The sequence below is a fragment of the Paramormyrops kingsleyae genome, unplaced genomic scaffold, assembly GCF_048594095.1.
Source record: "Paramormyrops kingsleyae isolate MSU_618 unplaced genomic scaffold, PKINGS_0.4 ups110, whole genome shotgun sequence".
Lineage (NCBI taxonomy): Eukaryota > Metazoa > Chordata > Actinopteri > Osteoglossiformes > Mormyridae > Paramormyrops > Paramormyrops kingsleyae.
The window spans coordinates 77769-92582 of record NW_027326048.1 but is presented as its reverse complement, the minus strand read 5'-3'; the positions used below and the strand labels follow the sequence as shown (position 1 = coordinate 92582).

Here is a 14814-nt window from a genome sequence, read left to right as displayed (position 1 = left end):
TTCTATCAGCTAAATCTCTAGTTAGGCATAGAAAACAGGCCCCCACCTAATACTGATACACAAAGAGCCAGATATTGCATATTTATGACTGTCCAGCTAAGTGTGTGAAGGGAGTTCAATGAGAAGTAGCCACCTGCCGTGGTTTCACTGCGGGAAAAGATTCCAGGTTCCTCTCTTAAATATTAAAACCACATTCCTCTCATTTTATATGATTATTTCTTGATTTATTGGCTGGAACCCAGTTGCCCGTGCTGATTGCCTCTAGCAGCAATATAAATGATTCTTAGCTTAGACTGAGAATATACCAGCTCAACACGTGGCTTTGCTGTGAACCATGCTAGCAGATATTGCAACCGTATGGACTGGTTTCACATGTAGTCCCAGTGAATAATGTGTGAAATCTGTGCCCTGCAAAGTGTGGATGATGGTTATGTCTGTGTGGATTATTCTACAACTAATGCTGTTCTGTTACATCATGGCCAGACAGAACGTAACCTGGCACCACATATCAGAATCTAGGCTTAAAAACAAGATGTCTCTACATTGGACTTTAAATGTTATCATAGATTAGTACAATATAAAAATAATCACATTTTGCTATAGGGCTGATTCATAATATTTTAAAATATGTAAATTCAACTGGAATGTTTAAAGCAAATATCAAATTCTGTTTTTTAAATTGGTTTTCTTATATATTTAATCCATTATGTATATCAGTTTGGTTAGAACAGCAGTTATTCATAATGTACTTCTCATTGGCCTACACACGTTTATAAGATATCAAAGTAAGTTACACTGAAGAGTGAGTCATTAGGCCACTTAAAATTAATAAATTGTTTTACATGGCCGCCCGCCTCAATTTTTTGGTGCCGCTTCGATTTTTTTTATATTTTATATTTTTCAAAAAATCGGTTTTTTTCACCTCAAAAACTGTCAGAGATCGTCAATCCTGAATGACAGGGGCCCTACAAAATTAGGAAAATAACTGGATTGGTTTGGACTGGGGGGCCTAATATGATATGCTTTCATGGGGCCCAAAATCTCTAGCAACGCCCCTGGTCTCTTGTAGGGTGGTCCAATAATAGTGACCCTCATTGAGGTCAAACAACAGCACTTCTATTGTTTGAAACAATGGAAGTGCTGTTGTTTTGTTATTGTCAGGAGGACGCTTTTATTGGGCCATTCTGTGGCAAGACCATTAAACACTTAGACTAGGCATTTGTTTTGAAGGTTTCTCTTTTCTTGTAATTGTTTGAACTGTTGAGAGTTTAAAATGTTGAGATACTGACAAATTAAAGTTTAATTTTTTAGTTTTAGTAGGCTATATCTCTGTTGCCGATCGTCTTTTCGCTAAAAATATAAAATCCCCTACTCACCAATATTTTAGAAGTTTGAGTCATGTAAAACAATTTATTAATTTTAAGTGGCCTTATAGAGTGATTTGTAAAAGTGCCTGTTTTTATGGAATGACATCTGCGCATTGAACGTGGTGAAACGCATCTAAGGTTTTTTTTTGACAAGTGGGATTCCAACCTATTTGGTTTGCCTGTGAGTGTACAAAGATCAACCGTAGAATACGTGAGATCCGTTTGAATGTGATCCAGTTAGCGCCCCCTTGGTTAATTGGGCTACTTTTTGAAAGAATGATTTATCACAGAGAAAGCTTGCGAGAAGTTATGGAAACAAAAATTGTAGGCGTGACGCGGTAACCATTTTTCTATGAGACTTTTTAGGGTGGGGGTGTTTTAGGGGGAGAGATTTTACATCCTTTTCAGCGGGTATTTGACGACAGTTTGAAACCGAAAACGCGCAACTAGGACAAAAAAGCCACCTTTGGACTAAGATGATCTAGAGGCGGACAGATATGACGAAACGCGCATTTTATCCTTAGAGAGCGGCGATTATGTGTGGGAGAGCGAATTGCATATTAGTAAATGTGCGGTTGTCTTCGTCACTTTGAGCGTAACACCTTCCTCTGCTGCAGTCGTCTGACAGATGGGGTCTGAGCACAAGCTTGCCGGGAATAGAAGCCGGTGCGTCTTCGCTTCTATGGCCCTCATTTCCATTGTCGTCGTCGCATTTATAATTACAGCGTTTTCTTACAAGGTAAGGGCTCATTTTGCTCATTTTAAACACATATTCCAATTTATATGGCCGAGTTTCTTTTACTGAATTATAACTCGGGCTTTGAAGGGTTTTAACAAGTGCTCCATCACTGTAAACTCATCCCTCTCATCGCCGCTAATTAAATACAGCAGATGTAAGCTATATGGCAAACAAACAAACAAAAACAAAGAAAACATATGCCTAAATCGCTGCCTCATGTTTTTAATTGTGGTCTTTCATGAAGCGCTGCAGTTAATTTGGTTGTAGTCACTTTGTTAATAATGTTGTGATATAAATAACCTAATATTATATAATATACAATATAAACTTATTGTGCTATTTTGATTTCGTGTCTGCGTTTAAATTATTATTAATGTAACTTCATTCTCTTTTCTTATCTACCAAACCGCAAATACTAAATAAATACCTTAAATAAATCCTCAGGGAAGATACACCGAGTGATATGTTTTATGATGAGTTTCCAAGCATACCGATCCAAAACTAGTCCAAATATTGCAGTCAGTTAGTAAGCTTTATTATGATGATATTTATCGTGAATATTATAAGGGAGTATGGCATTTTGAATTGTGAGGTTATGTGTGGATAAAACAGTGTGTGCTTTTGGATTAATTGCAATATAATTACAGAGCAATGTTTTCGGGTCTGGTGTCTCAACTTTGATGGTGGGCAATTGGTATTTTGCAAACTCATTTTATGATAAGCAAAACGTATCAGAATATTTTTCAAAGGATCTATTGTTTCCTACATCCGCAATCTATAGCGGCGTCGAATTCCGTAAAAAAGCATAGACTTTGCCCAACACTGGAAAAACTGCGTATTTCCTGTCCTTGGTAGTTATTAGGCCTACCACTTAGTGCTTTTAATAAACTCTATGCCGCAACACAGCAAACCTTAGAAACGTGTTGTGGACCTTTGTACAACCAAGTAAAACACGTAAACTTTACAATAAATTAATTTAGGTTAATGTGTATAAAGCAGTTACTGTTGTCAGTTAATGCAGGCCTTGGTTGGTATTAAACAGCGAAATGGGTGCTTTCGTGCAAAGCCTCCGTTTCACGTTGACTCGTCAAGTCGCTCTGCACGCTTCAGCTGTTTTTTTTCCCTCATGTCGTTATCGTCTTTTACGCTAATCTCCCCGTCGCAGTGTCTGCCCCCACACTTAAGTGTTACCAGGTTAACTAGTTATTTGTCAGCCTGCTCGTGCCTCCACGTGCTGTGGCACGAACCCATCAGTACGCCGTTACTTCAGTTGCCATGGCTACAGCCTCACTCTCGCAACCTCACCCTCGCAACCTCACCGCTAGAAAGTCTTTAAATAAAATCGCAGTGTACGTTTTAAATACGGCGTTTTAATTGTGGATTGCTTCAGCTGTGAGACGAAGCTGTGTCACTGCTGTATAGCCAGGGGTTTATGCTAGTGGATTGCAACAGGGTAAACAATTCACAAAATAGGCTACAGCAGAAGTAGCCCAACCTCAGCGACATGTATTCATCATTGTCTTTCTGAAATTAGCCCGATTTGGCGTGTATACGCAATACATAGTGATGTAGAGAAATGTGGCTTTGAAACAAGTAGTGGGCGAAATGTGTGGTGCGCTGTCGGTGACTAATAGGTCTACCCCACCCTTTGTGCATTTTAAAAAGCAGAACAGTACTTAAAGGCATGCAGTGATTAGCCGCGCACTGTGAATCGCACCCACCATGGATGACGAAACTTTAATTCTCCCACCATTACACTACATTTATACTCACATCCTTTTTACACACCTTACTTATCGTAGTGACCAGTATCGTCTCTGGCACAGAAAGCATGGTAGGGCACAAATAAACACTAACATGCACAGTACTTGCTCAGTGAATCCTAACACAAATGCACCTCATAATGTAATACACAAGCATGCATTGATGTAACGGGGGCAGGAGTAAGCAGAAGTGGAGACAGATGTATTAGTGGCATTATCAATAACAGCATTTGACCTCACAGAACTGGTATATTGCCCTGTTATACCGCATCGAATTACAAATCCAGCCATTACTTATTAAGCAGTAATTGACCACTGTTATAAAACATTCAAAGCAAAATTTCAGAACAGGGAAACCAACTACATTAAGGTCTTTCACTTACAGTGAAAACCACCTTGCAATAATGCAAATTAGTCTCATCAGTGACGTTCACTATTAGAAAAGAAACGTTGCACGACGATATTTCATCTAGGCAAACTTTTAATCTCTAATTTATGCTCTAATGGCAAGCTGATAAGTCTGCATTTTAATAAATTGTTCACTTGAGTTATTTCATTACTCTGCTAGTGGTGGCTAACATATTATCTAACTGTTGGTTGAAAGACCAATGACAGCGTTTGTACTGTACGTCAAATCGACCAGCGTTACATTTTATTGCCATTTTATTTTGATCGTGTGCTACATCTCATTATTTAAAGCGCGTTGAACATGCGCATACAGTGTTCAGTTGCTCACTTGCTTCAACAACCGCTAACGGGCCCCATGTGCACCGAAGGAGGACTGTTAGGAGCATGACATTGCTACCATTGTCATATGCAATAAATGTACAACAATACTGGTTAGTTGTGAAGAAAATATATATATTGTCAGACTGAATTACTGATCATGTAGCACACCACTCAACAGCGATATCTGGTTGCCCTGTCCCTGTAAGGCTCTAATTAGAGAAAAGCATTCTGGGAGTAGAAAGGTTAATGGTATTTTGCAATTATTTGTGTTGCACGTTTATTTTCTTGTTATGTTTCTCTTGTCGTTCTGGAGTTTGTATAAATGCAGCCCATGTAAATATTTCGTGGGGGTAAATCAGGCATGGCAGGCGTGCAAAATTTGCTGACCGGGGCTGGAGAGTGATGGTAAAACTTCTTGCCAGCTAATTTTACCACTACTAAAAAGCGGAACGGCAGATTTCCGGGAGTCTCCCAGAATTTCCGGGAGAGGTTGGATGTCTGAATGAATTCCACTCTGCAGCGCTATAGCGCTTTTTCCCTATGCTTTCTTCAACACAAAAGAGTCGCACGGTGATGACGAAAGTGTGCTCGGACCAGGATCCAAAGTGCAATGTGAACGCACACCAGCGTGGGCAATAAGGAGGGAGTACGCATAAGAATATAGTCCCACGTTATACAAAATATCTCATTTTATTGTGCAGAATAGTGTTGCACGGAATACTGGCATTGAAAAGGTACCGTGGTACCGCATTTATGAAAGCTATTAGGTATTATATTTCTTTAGTACCGGTTCTGATTTAGTTATACCCTATGTCAGAATTGCTTGCATCATGCTATATAGAATACTGAACTGTCAGCTAATTAAATATGATCTCCCTATAGCTTCAAGTAACTGATTTATGTAAGGGATCTTATAATATAGCAAGATTTTATAATATAGCAAATAGACTACATTTACATCAACAAACTATATAGCACCTGTACCTACAGGTTATTATGCTATGATATGTATTTTAAGCAATTTTATAGTCAAGCATTATGCTCTGCGGGAGAAGTTTGTTTATTGGGCAGATGAATGGAAGAAAGGAGAAGAAAGTGCTGTATGCTTAACGGGGGCTTATATTATCTGTAAAGAAAAAAAATGACGCGACTTGTACAGCCTACATGCATCGTTAGTGAAAGGACTAGCGGAGCAGTAAGAGCTTGGTAGGTTTCCATTCTTCAAGGTGATTGAGTGGGTGTCACCAATAAAGTTTGTTTGTTGTGTTACTGAATGTTGCAGTATTTTTTAAATGCTGATTTTGAGTGTAGGCTGCTATCAAGAGTTGTTGGTTGTGTTCGTGGAAAATGCTTAATGTGGAGTAATTCTGGAGGTGTATGTGTAAAATGTACCCCCGCAGTTTTCCGGAACGTTCTCTCTTTTTGCATTTTGCATGTTTAATGTTAAAGCGTTTATTAGTCACTTAGAATTTTGTATGTCAGCAATGGAAAAAGCAGGAATTCCAAATATTCGGCAAAAACATTTTCAGTGACTATTTGAGGACTTAAATCTCATGTTAAACAGCATGCAGTACTGAAATAATGTATGCCACTGGAAACAAAACTATACATTTAACCTCAGTGAAGGATGCAAAAAAACAGTAGCTACATTTCACATTATGACGGTAATTTGAGCTTGAAAGCATTTCTTGTACTGTTTAAATATGCGTCAACAGAATCAGCTTAAAATTTATGCACAAAAACGAGGTTTTTTTAATGCTGTAACTGGTATTACACATATTGTGACCAGATAATCGATGTCAGGGAGGACACTGAGCTAGGACAGGAATTGTAAATTACCATTTCAATTAAAAAGACCTTGATTTCACTTTAGCACTGAGTTCTCGATGTGTGCTAATTAATCAGTCTCCTATAATCGTGCATGTGTCACTAATGCTAATGTGAAACAGCTGCATGAGTCTTTCAGTCAAGGAAACAAACCAGTCAAAGCACAAGAAAAACAGCTAATTAGCCGAGCACAGGAGCCTTTCAGTTTGCTCAGTGTCCTCCCTGACATGGATTATCTGGTCACCCTAATTACACTGGTATAGCTTACCGATGTTTTGCTAGTTTGCGTCCCATTGGCACTGAGCTTAGCGTGACCACAGAGCGATTTTGCCTCATATTAACATTTTTATTTTGCATATTTAGCAGACGCGTTTGTCCAAAACAATATTACATTACAAAGATAGGGCTGTCAGTTAATCTGATCTTCCAGTGAATGCCCAGGTACAAGCCTCAGATGAAGAGAAACTTACAAGGCTATCCCTGGGCCTGCATCCAAGTGCGTTTCACTTTCAACCAGAATGCAACCGAAATTCTGCCAGATGTCAGGGGCAAGCTTGATTACTGTAACAGGCAGCTCCTCCGTGACACATTCTGTCAGTCTCACATCAGACAACCTTTCACTTTCAGCCAAAAGTGACAGCAGCCTGTCCGTCTGCCTTCCAAATTCCATCGAATCGGCATCATCTAACCGACCACAAATGTCTTCAAATTAAATCTCCCCGTATTCACACCTAGACAAGGAAGCATTCTTGCCTACACAGCAGAGGTGTCTCTATAAATGGAACAATTATACTTCTACCTTATTAGTTGCCATAGCTGCGTTAAAAATAACAATCAAGTTATTTTACCCATACCATACGTAGTATTATGTAGCAGCCGTCAAGTAGCTTTATAGCTTGTAGGCATCTGAAGAAGGCACCTCTGTGCCTCTCAAGGCTATGGTTATTATAATAATCATTATTAATAATTATTATTATATGAATAATAATAACAACAGCAATAATTATTGTGATCCACTACGAACAGGAGTGAATTCTACGCTGATGTTCTCAGTGATGCACACAGCATAACTCTAAAGACCAAAAGTGTGACTGCTTGAGAGGTTGGCATTCAGCCACAATGCGCCGACCAGTGGGGGCCAGCTCACACCTCCTCAGCTGGAGGTGAGAGAAATTATCAGGTGCTTGAAGTTGTCAGAAACCGCACAAAAGAGACATCTGTGGGACCTCTGAAACCTTTTCATCATTTTGATTTCTATTTTTTTTTTTTCATTGTCTGGGCATTCTCTTTTTTGTATTACAGTGCGAGTGGAACTCAGTGGAATATAAAAGTGTACAAATAATGATGGAAGCCTGTGATTGGAAGGTTGCTGGTTCAAGCTCTTTTGCTGGCACAGTAATTAAACTTGGGATGTCCCAATCCACTTTTTTGGTACCTTGATCCATTCAATATTTATGTCTGCTGATTCCAAACCTGATCCAATCTTTTAGTGAATATTTAAATATACATACACATGCAGTAGGTGTTGGTTCAGTCTTCATCTGACTAAGCCTTGTGATTTTACAGTATTCTTCCTTATGATGTTTCTTGAAGTGCCTAATTAGATGGATTGTAGATTAGATGTGATTGTAGATTCTCTTGCTACCTCCTCTTGAAAGCATGATATTGCAAACATTGCAGGGAGCTGTTAAGCTACTTTGAGTTTCCCATTTAAAGAATTTCTACACAATTGACACCTGGGACAGAGGAAGGGTAAAATTTATCCACCCAAGTAGGAGCCGGTTTGCGTGGTTGTCTGGCACTCTGTATAATTTGCCAGTCTTGGGGGGGGGGGGGCCTGGTTCCCTTGGTATATTTTGATCTGCCCCCCACTCCCAACCTCCTCTGTTACTGATTGATCTTGATAGTTTGTAGTTTCAAGGAAGGCTTGCTGCAGCATGTGACAATCAGCGCAACTACCATAAAATTGACAGACATGGGAAATGAAATAGATTGGGCTTCGGTAGCCAATACCGATCAATTAAAAAATGCCTAGATTGGCCCCGATTCTGATCCTTGATTTCGGCTTGGGACATCACTGGATTTATCCATTGTACCCTTGAGCATGACCTTTAACCTCAAATAGTCCAAGGACTGGCTGACCCTGCTTGGATAAAAGCATCTGTTAAATAAACTGGGGGCTTTGGGTGGGGATGCTGTAAAACGTTTGGAGACAATGTAATGTTGTGATAACGCACTATACAAAAATAAATTTGTTGTTATTGTTGTTGAAAGGGAAGAGTTAGCTGGCTCTGGTCATCCTGCAGGGGAGGTGTTGGCTATAGTGAACTTGGTCAGAAGTGGAAGTCAGGCACCCTGTTTATTCATATTGTCAAAGAGCAAGCACACTGCTGAAAGATGGAACTCACATGCTGAGGATGCTGCCTCAACCGAGGCTCTTTTGAAGCCATGAACAGGGTATTTTCATTGTTTCTGGGGCCACACTCGAGAAGTTTCAAAATGTGTGAAAAACTCGATAAGTATCTAGCAAGCAGAGCTAAACAATGGTAGCTGGTTTGTTTGCAGAATGCGCTGCTTCAGCATCTCCTAAATAAGGAATGCCTTTATTTAATATTTAGTGTAGTAACTTGACTGGCCAAGATGTGTGGTTTGAATGGTGGTGAACACTGATGCATTTCGGATAGAACAGGCGCAAAGTCTCCTCACCCCTCCTGCTCTTTTCTGTGGAGTTGGTTAACTAGATTTTGGCAGCGGTGTCATCTGTGGAAAATGATTCCTCTCTCCAACCATTGAAATGATGGAAAAAAATATGAAAACCACTCAACCTGTAAAGACTTGGCAGGTTTGCTCTGAATTAACTGGTGCTTAGGTCTAATTTGCTTTAGCACTTGGAGACCAAGAACAGAGTAATATATTTAAAAATGATCTAGTGCTATGAAGGATGAGTCTGAGTAATTATGGCCATGTATCAGGTGTCTGTATGAACAGCAGCATGCTCATGATACAGTTCATTAATGATTCATTGATTAATGATATGAGATTGGATTCTAGAAGTTTTTTTTTTTTTAGGTTTACAGATGGAGAGGACCAGGAAAATCAGTAATGCAAAGGCCCTAATTCATTTGACATTTTGGTTAAAAATAAAGTGACAAAAGAACAATGTTTTTTTACAAAACGTAAAAGTGAAGTTAAAAAAGAAAGATGCCCTAATTCATGGCTTTTTATGCAGACAAAATCCCAGGCCTGTGCAAAAGCCACCCAAGTAAATTATAGCATTATTTTTGTTAATTAGCCTTGTTACTGTGTTATTACAATTGCACATTTGTAATAAGCTGAGTAATTTATTTATCACTGCATTTTATTGTAATAGTTAGAATGTTGATGCCATAACTACTATTAACATCCCCTTTATTTATATTTCAGGAGTCAAAGATTTGGGATGACCGTTGGAAATTTCAACACCTGAATGGTATTATTATTATTATTATTATTTATTAACATATTCCTTGGACAGGGAACACATATGGTTTCCTAACTCAACAAGTATTAGACAGATCTTCCTCAGACTTTGCAGACACATTATATGGGTAAAGGTCAGGAAATTTTCAGACAGCTCACATCAAAACTGAAGCAGTGCCGCTTAGTGGCAGTAGAGGCAAGGGTGGCTGCAGAAGATGCTTGACCATGTGAACTGAATAACCATATTGGATCTTTGATGGATCTTATCCACTTCACAAAAATATCATGTGGATGAAAATCTAAACCTCGTACACCTGAGACAAATCGCCCCAAAACTGAAGCAGCAGAGAATGGAAAGGGCAGCTGCAGAAGCCATTTTGTGAGCACAGTAAATCTGAAAGGATCTGATGGATCTTTTTCAAACTTCCCCGGAACATTGTATGTAGGTCAGTGGTTCTCAAATTGTGGGGACCAAGATGATTTTTCTGCATATTTACGTTGTGTATATTGTGTACTGTGGCATAAAGTTTAGATGGTATGATGGTATGAAAAATTTTATAGTGCCCGAGACTAGTGTAGGGGGCTACAGATAGATGTTGGGGGTGTAGGAGGAGTAGGGATTAGATGGGAAAATCTGGGCAAAATATTGTTGTTCCTATAGCATTGTGATATTAATATTCCATCCACAGTCCTATGTGGGACTAGGCGTTGGATGATGGCTGGGTGTATAATTTTTTATATAAATGAATTTTTCTCTACCTCAACTTCCTGACAGCTGTAAATCTGTTTAAGCACTCAAGGCCAACCGTCCAGGTCATTATCCAATGGACCACCTGCTCTCCATAACATATAACTGTCTACAGCATGCATGAAGGGCCATGCAACAAGGGCGTCCTGTTGCACACCCACAGCTGAGGAGGCAGACACTTCCAGTTCAGCCTGCTTTTTCCTTTGCCCCCCCTTTTGTCTTCTACAACTTTCGTATGTCTAGCTGACCCCTAAGGAGGGCTTGGGCTAAACCTTCACCAGAAGCTTCTATCACATTTAGTCCCCAAGCATGTGCATGATAGTGTGGTGTGTGGAGTCACTTGCAGGGTGTTGCCCCCACACTTGCAGGCCACAGGCTGCAGTGGGGGGGTGGGAAGGCTACAGTTTATTTCTTCTTTCTTCATACGGTTGTTCAGGCTTGAGGTTGAGAGCAGGAAGCAGCGAGTGACGCTTGTTCCCGTAACGCTGTCACCCTGGGGCGTGAGTGTGTGTCCCCACCGCTGGGCTCCTCGCTTCCGTCCATGAGCGCCTGTCGCACACACGTGCACCCATGCTGACGCACGTCTTTGTTTTTGTTGGCGTCGTCTTTTTCTCAAACCTGATACAAAATATAGCAAAACAGCATGACGTGATGGAAGAACTTTGTTATTGAGGCATGCCGCAAGGCCCTGAGAGGTGCCATATTTGTATGAGATGGTGGCGTCATTTTGCGTGACGTCCGTCACCATATCTGCCTCTGAATTAGTGCTGCGTTGAAGATCCCAGTGACAAACTGCATTTTTCAAACTCAGATTCACATAAGTGACTTGCCGCCCCTCCGGTTATAACAAGTTTAGTGAGGTGTGTGGCTTGATGTCTTTTTTATTCATTTTTGGCTTTTTAAGTATTTTCAGTGTCCCTTACACTGAAACCCTGAGTTCAGCAGCCAAATACGGAGTCATTTGTTAACTAGTATTGCAGAGACACCAGAATCACAAAATTCTGAATTTAGTATATTTGGGTTTCAGTTTAGCCACAACGCTAAGCGAGAACTTTCCTTTAACATCATGAAAATCTTGCATGAGCTGCAGTTTCTGTAGTGGTAGTAAAGCGAGAATAGCACCTTGGTCAGGCTTATGTCTCATCTTCTGCTTTCCATCCATAGCCACCACCTTGCTGAAACTCTTCCAGACACAGTCCAACAGCTATGTGTTCCTAGCAGGTATGAAACTGCGAATCAGCCTCCTCTCCGCCCCAACTCTTTTTCCCTTTTATTTTGCTCATTTCCAGAATTGCTTGAGTCTGGTGAAAATGCACATCAGGTTTTTGCAAGACATGAGGGATCAGATTCTCAATGTGCATTCTTGAACCCAGTTTTTCCCAATCTGGTCCTTGGACACACACAGACAGTCCATGTTGGGATTGGGAAACACTGCTTTAACTAATAAAGAAATACAAGAAAACCTTCTGTACAGACCTTTTTGTGGGTTTGTGAACAAATATGTGCAAGTTTGTTGAAGGGCCTATCTACATGAGGTTATTCTGTATTTCTTTTATTTTTATGAAACATTGGTGGCTCCAAACTAATTGATGTCCTCCCCTTTACAGCTGCAGTGATAAACTACACACAGAACGACCTGGGACGCCTCGAATGGGAGGAACAAGGGCTCCTTCAGAAGAACATGCACCTGGACAAGACGAAGACCATGATATATGTAAATGAGCCGGGCATCTACTTGCTGTTCACCCAGGCAACCTTCAAGCTAACAGCAAGACACAGCACAGATCTGGAGCTCCGGGTCTACCATAAGTATCAGGAGAGGGAGGATGAGATCTCCGCCACATTGCACAAGGCCTGTGAGGCTAGTACAGAGAGAGATGCAGTCCTCAGCCACTCCGTTCTGCTGCGCATTGTGCAGGGCAACAGCATCAGCATCTCAGCCAATCCAAGCAGGCTGGTGGACCGGGAATTGAACCCTGTAACCAGCTTCCTCATTCTCCTCAAGGTTGCTGACCTGTGAGGCGACAGCTCTGCCACTCCACTTTGCTTCTCTGTCTCACTTCAGCCTGATGGCCCAGATGTGCGAGGCGGTGCTGGCGAAGGGGTCATGGTGGTGACATGCAACCTGGGTTTGATGAACAACAGCGGGACTGTTGAACGCTCCTCTGTACACAGTCACTCACCCTGTCCAACACAGCCGGATGCTGATCACCTCGAAACGCAGAGAAAACGCGACCTTCCTCAGTTCTCTTTCACGGCAAAGTATCACTTCAGCAAATATTCACACATGTATATATTCCAAAGTGTGGCACTAGAGGGCCACCTAAGGCCTTAGCTAGTGAAAGGCACGCTTTCCAATGTCAGGATCAGTGCTGTCACACAGCTGGAATCTTCTATGCTAAATCTCAGCAGTCACTCAGGGATCTATACCATTAAAGGAGAGCATTGTGGCGCCTCCTACAAGATCTGCCAAATACTTGGAGCAATATGAGAGCAGCATCAAAATTGACCATAGAGTTTCGACTTTTAATTAATGCAGAGTGAGAATTGCATGTGTGTGTGTGTGTGTGTGTGTGTGTGTGTGTGTGTGAGAGAGAGAGAGAGAGAGAGAGAGAGAGACACACACACACACAATTAAACATGAAATTGTCTGTACATTATCCATATACGTATGATTCCACATGTCATTATTCCCCTCCCTCTACCTCCACCCCCTCCCATTTTAAAAGTTCTGTTGGTGTCAGTATGCCATGTTCTTCTGTTTCTGCTGGCCTCATTAGGACAGTGGGAGGTGTATTTATGAAGCAGCTATGAATTTTACCACGAGCAAACCAGATTTTTTAATGAAATATGTTAATAAAAACCACTTCTATTATTATTATTATTATTATTAATAAACATTTTTATTTTATTATTATGTTGCTACTAATAAACTATTTTGTATGTAATGAGCTACTTTTTACAATGTTTTGCGCTACTTGATAAGTATTGGGGTCACTGGGCACATGAAGCTTTTTGATGTAGGCAAACCAGCTACACTCCTTACTTAATGCACTCGTTATTATTAAGTTACTCATCTAATGTCTTTTGTGTTCATCCTCATTATTGTAGCTTTCTTTGTTAATGTTTTAACAGGTAGGAAATTACAGTAACGCCTTCACATTTGCCAGGGTTAGAGGCAGAGGATCATCGCTAATGTGAAAATTCGCAAATAATGCTTGTGCCTATTATTAAAAACCCAAAATTAATGGTACTGAGAAGTTTAAACGTTGCTGCAAGAAAGGCGAGATTCCACGGTCACAAAGACAGCTATATGCATACATGAGTGAGGATGGTTGACGAGACAAAGATGCACGGGGTACCCAAGCCAATCTTTTGCAAATCTTTTTTTAAATAAATAACTTTTGATATTAAAATATAATAAGCTAAGCCTTACACTAAGAAATATTAAATGAACATTTATATATTAAATACATTTACATATTAACATTTATGCATTAAATAATGATTTGGATGACATAAGACTATCAGTATTATTAATGGCTTATTTTTGGTTTCTTTGGCAAGCTCCAAAAATATTCACATTTAATTGTTCATTGTCAAAAATATGAATGCCAAATTTGCGAATCTGAAGGGGCGACTGCACTGCTTTTTAATAGATTTTACCTGTTTAAGCTGTTTTGAAAGCTGTGTTTTGTGAATATCATGTGATATATTTATAATTATAAATTAATGTTTTTTACGTCACTGTTTATATATTTGTCCATTTCATATGCTAGGCCTATGTGAAATGCCAGAAATACCAATTTCACAGAAGTTTTTTTATATATATTTTCTTGAAAGAGCTACATACACAGAATGAATGTATAAAATGAAGTTTTTGTACCTGAATTACTTATTTGTAACTTTATTATTCGGATTAAAGGGGAAAATAAGATACTTCTGACTATGAATTGTTTTTAATCTAGGCTACCTGATACTCATGCGAAGGGCAGTGATTGTATTATGGCAGGAACAGAGGAAGGCGTCGAGGTGCTTTCTCTGAATCGAAAGGGTCCTTCCCAGAAGATAAGCTAAATGCGTTTTTTTCATCGTTATTTCTTGGAAGAGCATGCTACAGCTTCCTTCGTATGGGCTACACATCGTGATTATTAGCTCACTAATCTTACCATAGTTTGTATT

General features: G+C 40.0%; 1 protein-coding gene across 1 annotated transcript; it reads left to right on the top strand.

Annotated features, from left to right (window-relative positions):
- The first annotated feature begins 1608 nt into the window (after nt 1-1608).
- Nucleotides 1609-14572, top strand: LOC111835344 (uncharacterized). Its single transcript, XM_023795544.2, has 4 exons — nt 1609-2106; nt 9849-9894; nt 11797-11853; nt 12240-14572. The coding sequence occupies exons 1-4, from the start codon at nt 1996-1998 to the stop codon at nt 12650-12652; spliced, it is 627 nt and encodes a 208-aa protein (XP_023651312.1). The 5' UTR covers nt 1609-1995; the 3' UTR covers nt 12653-14572.
- Nucleotides 14573-14814: the final 242 nt, after the last annotated feature.

What these genes read in the sequence shown, in the direction of transcription:
- LOC111835344 (XM_023795544.2), top strand. Translation starts at nt 1,996, where the DNA reads ATGGGGTCTGAGCACAAGCTTGCCGGGAATAGAAGCCGGTGCGTCTTC. An exon ending in GAAATTTCAACACCTGAATG is followed by an intron (nt 9,895 to 11,796) that starts GTATTATTATTA and finishes TTCCATCCATAG; the next exon opens with CCACCACCTTGCTGAAACTC. An exon ending in CAGCTATGTGTTCCTAGCAG is followed by an intron (nt 11,854 to 12,239) that starts GTATGAAACTGC and finishes TCCCCTTTACAG; the next exon opens with CTGCAGTGATAAACTACACA.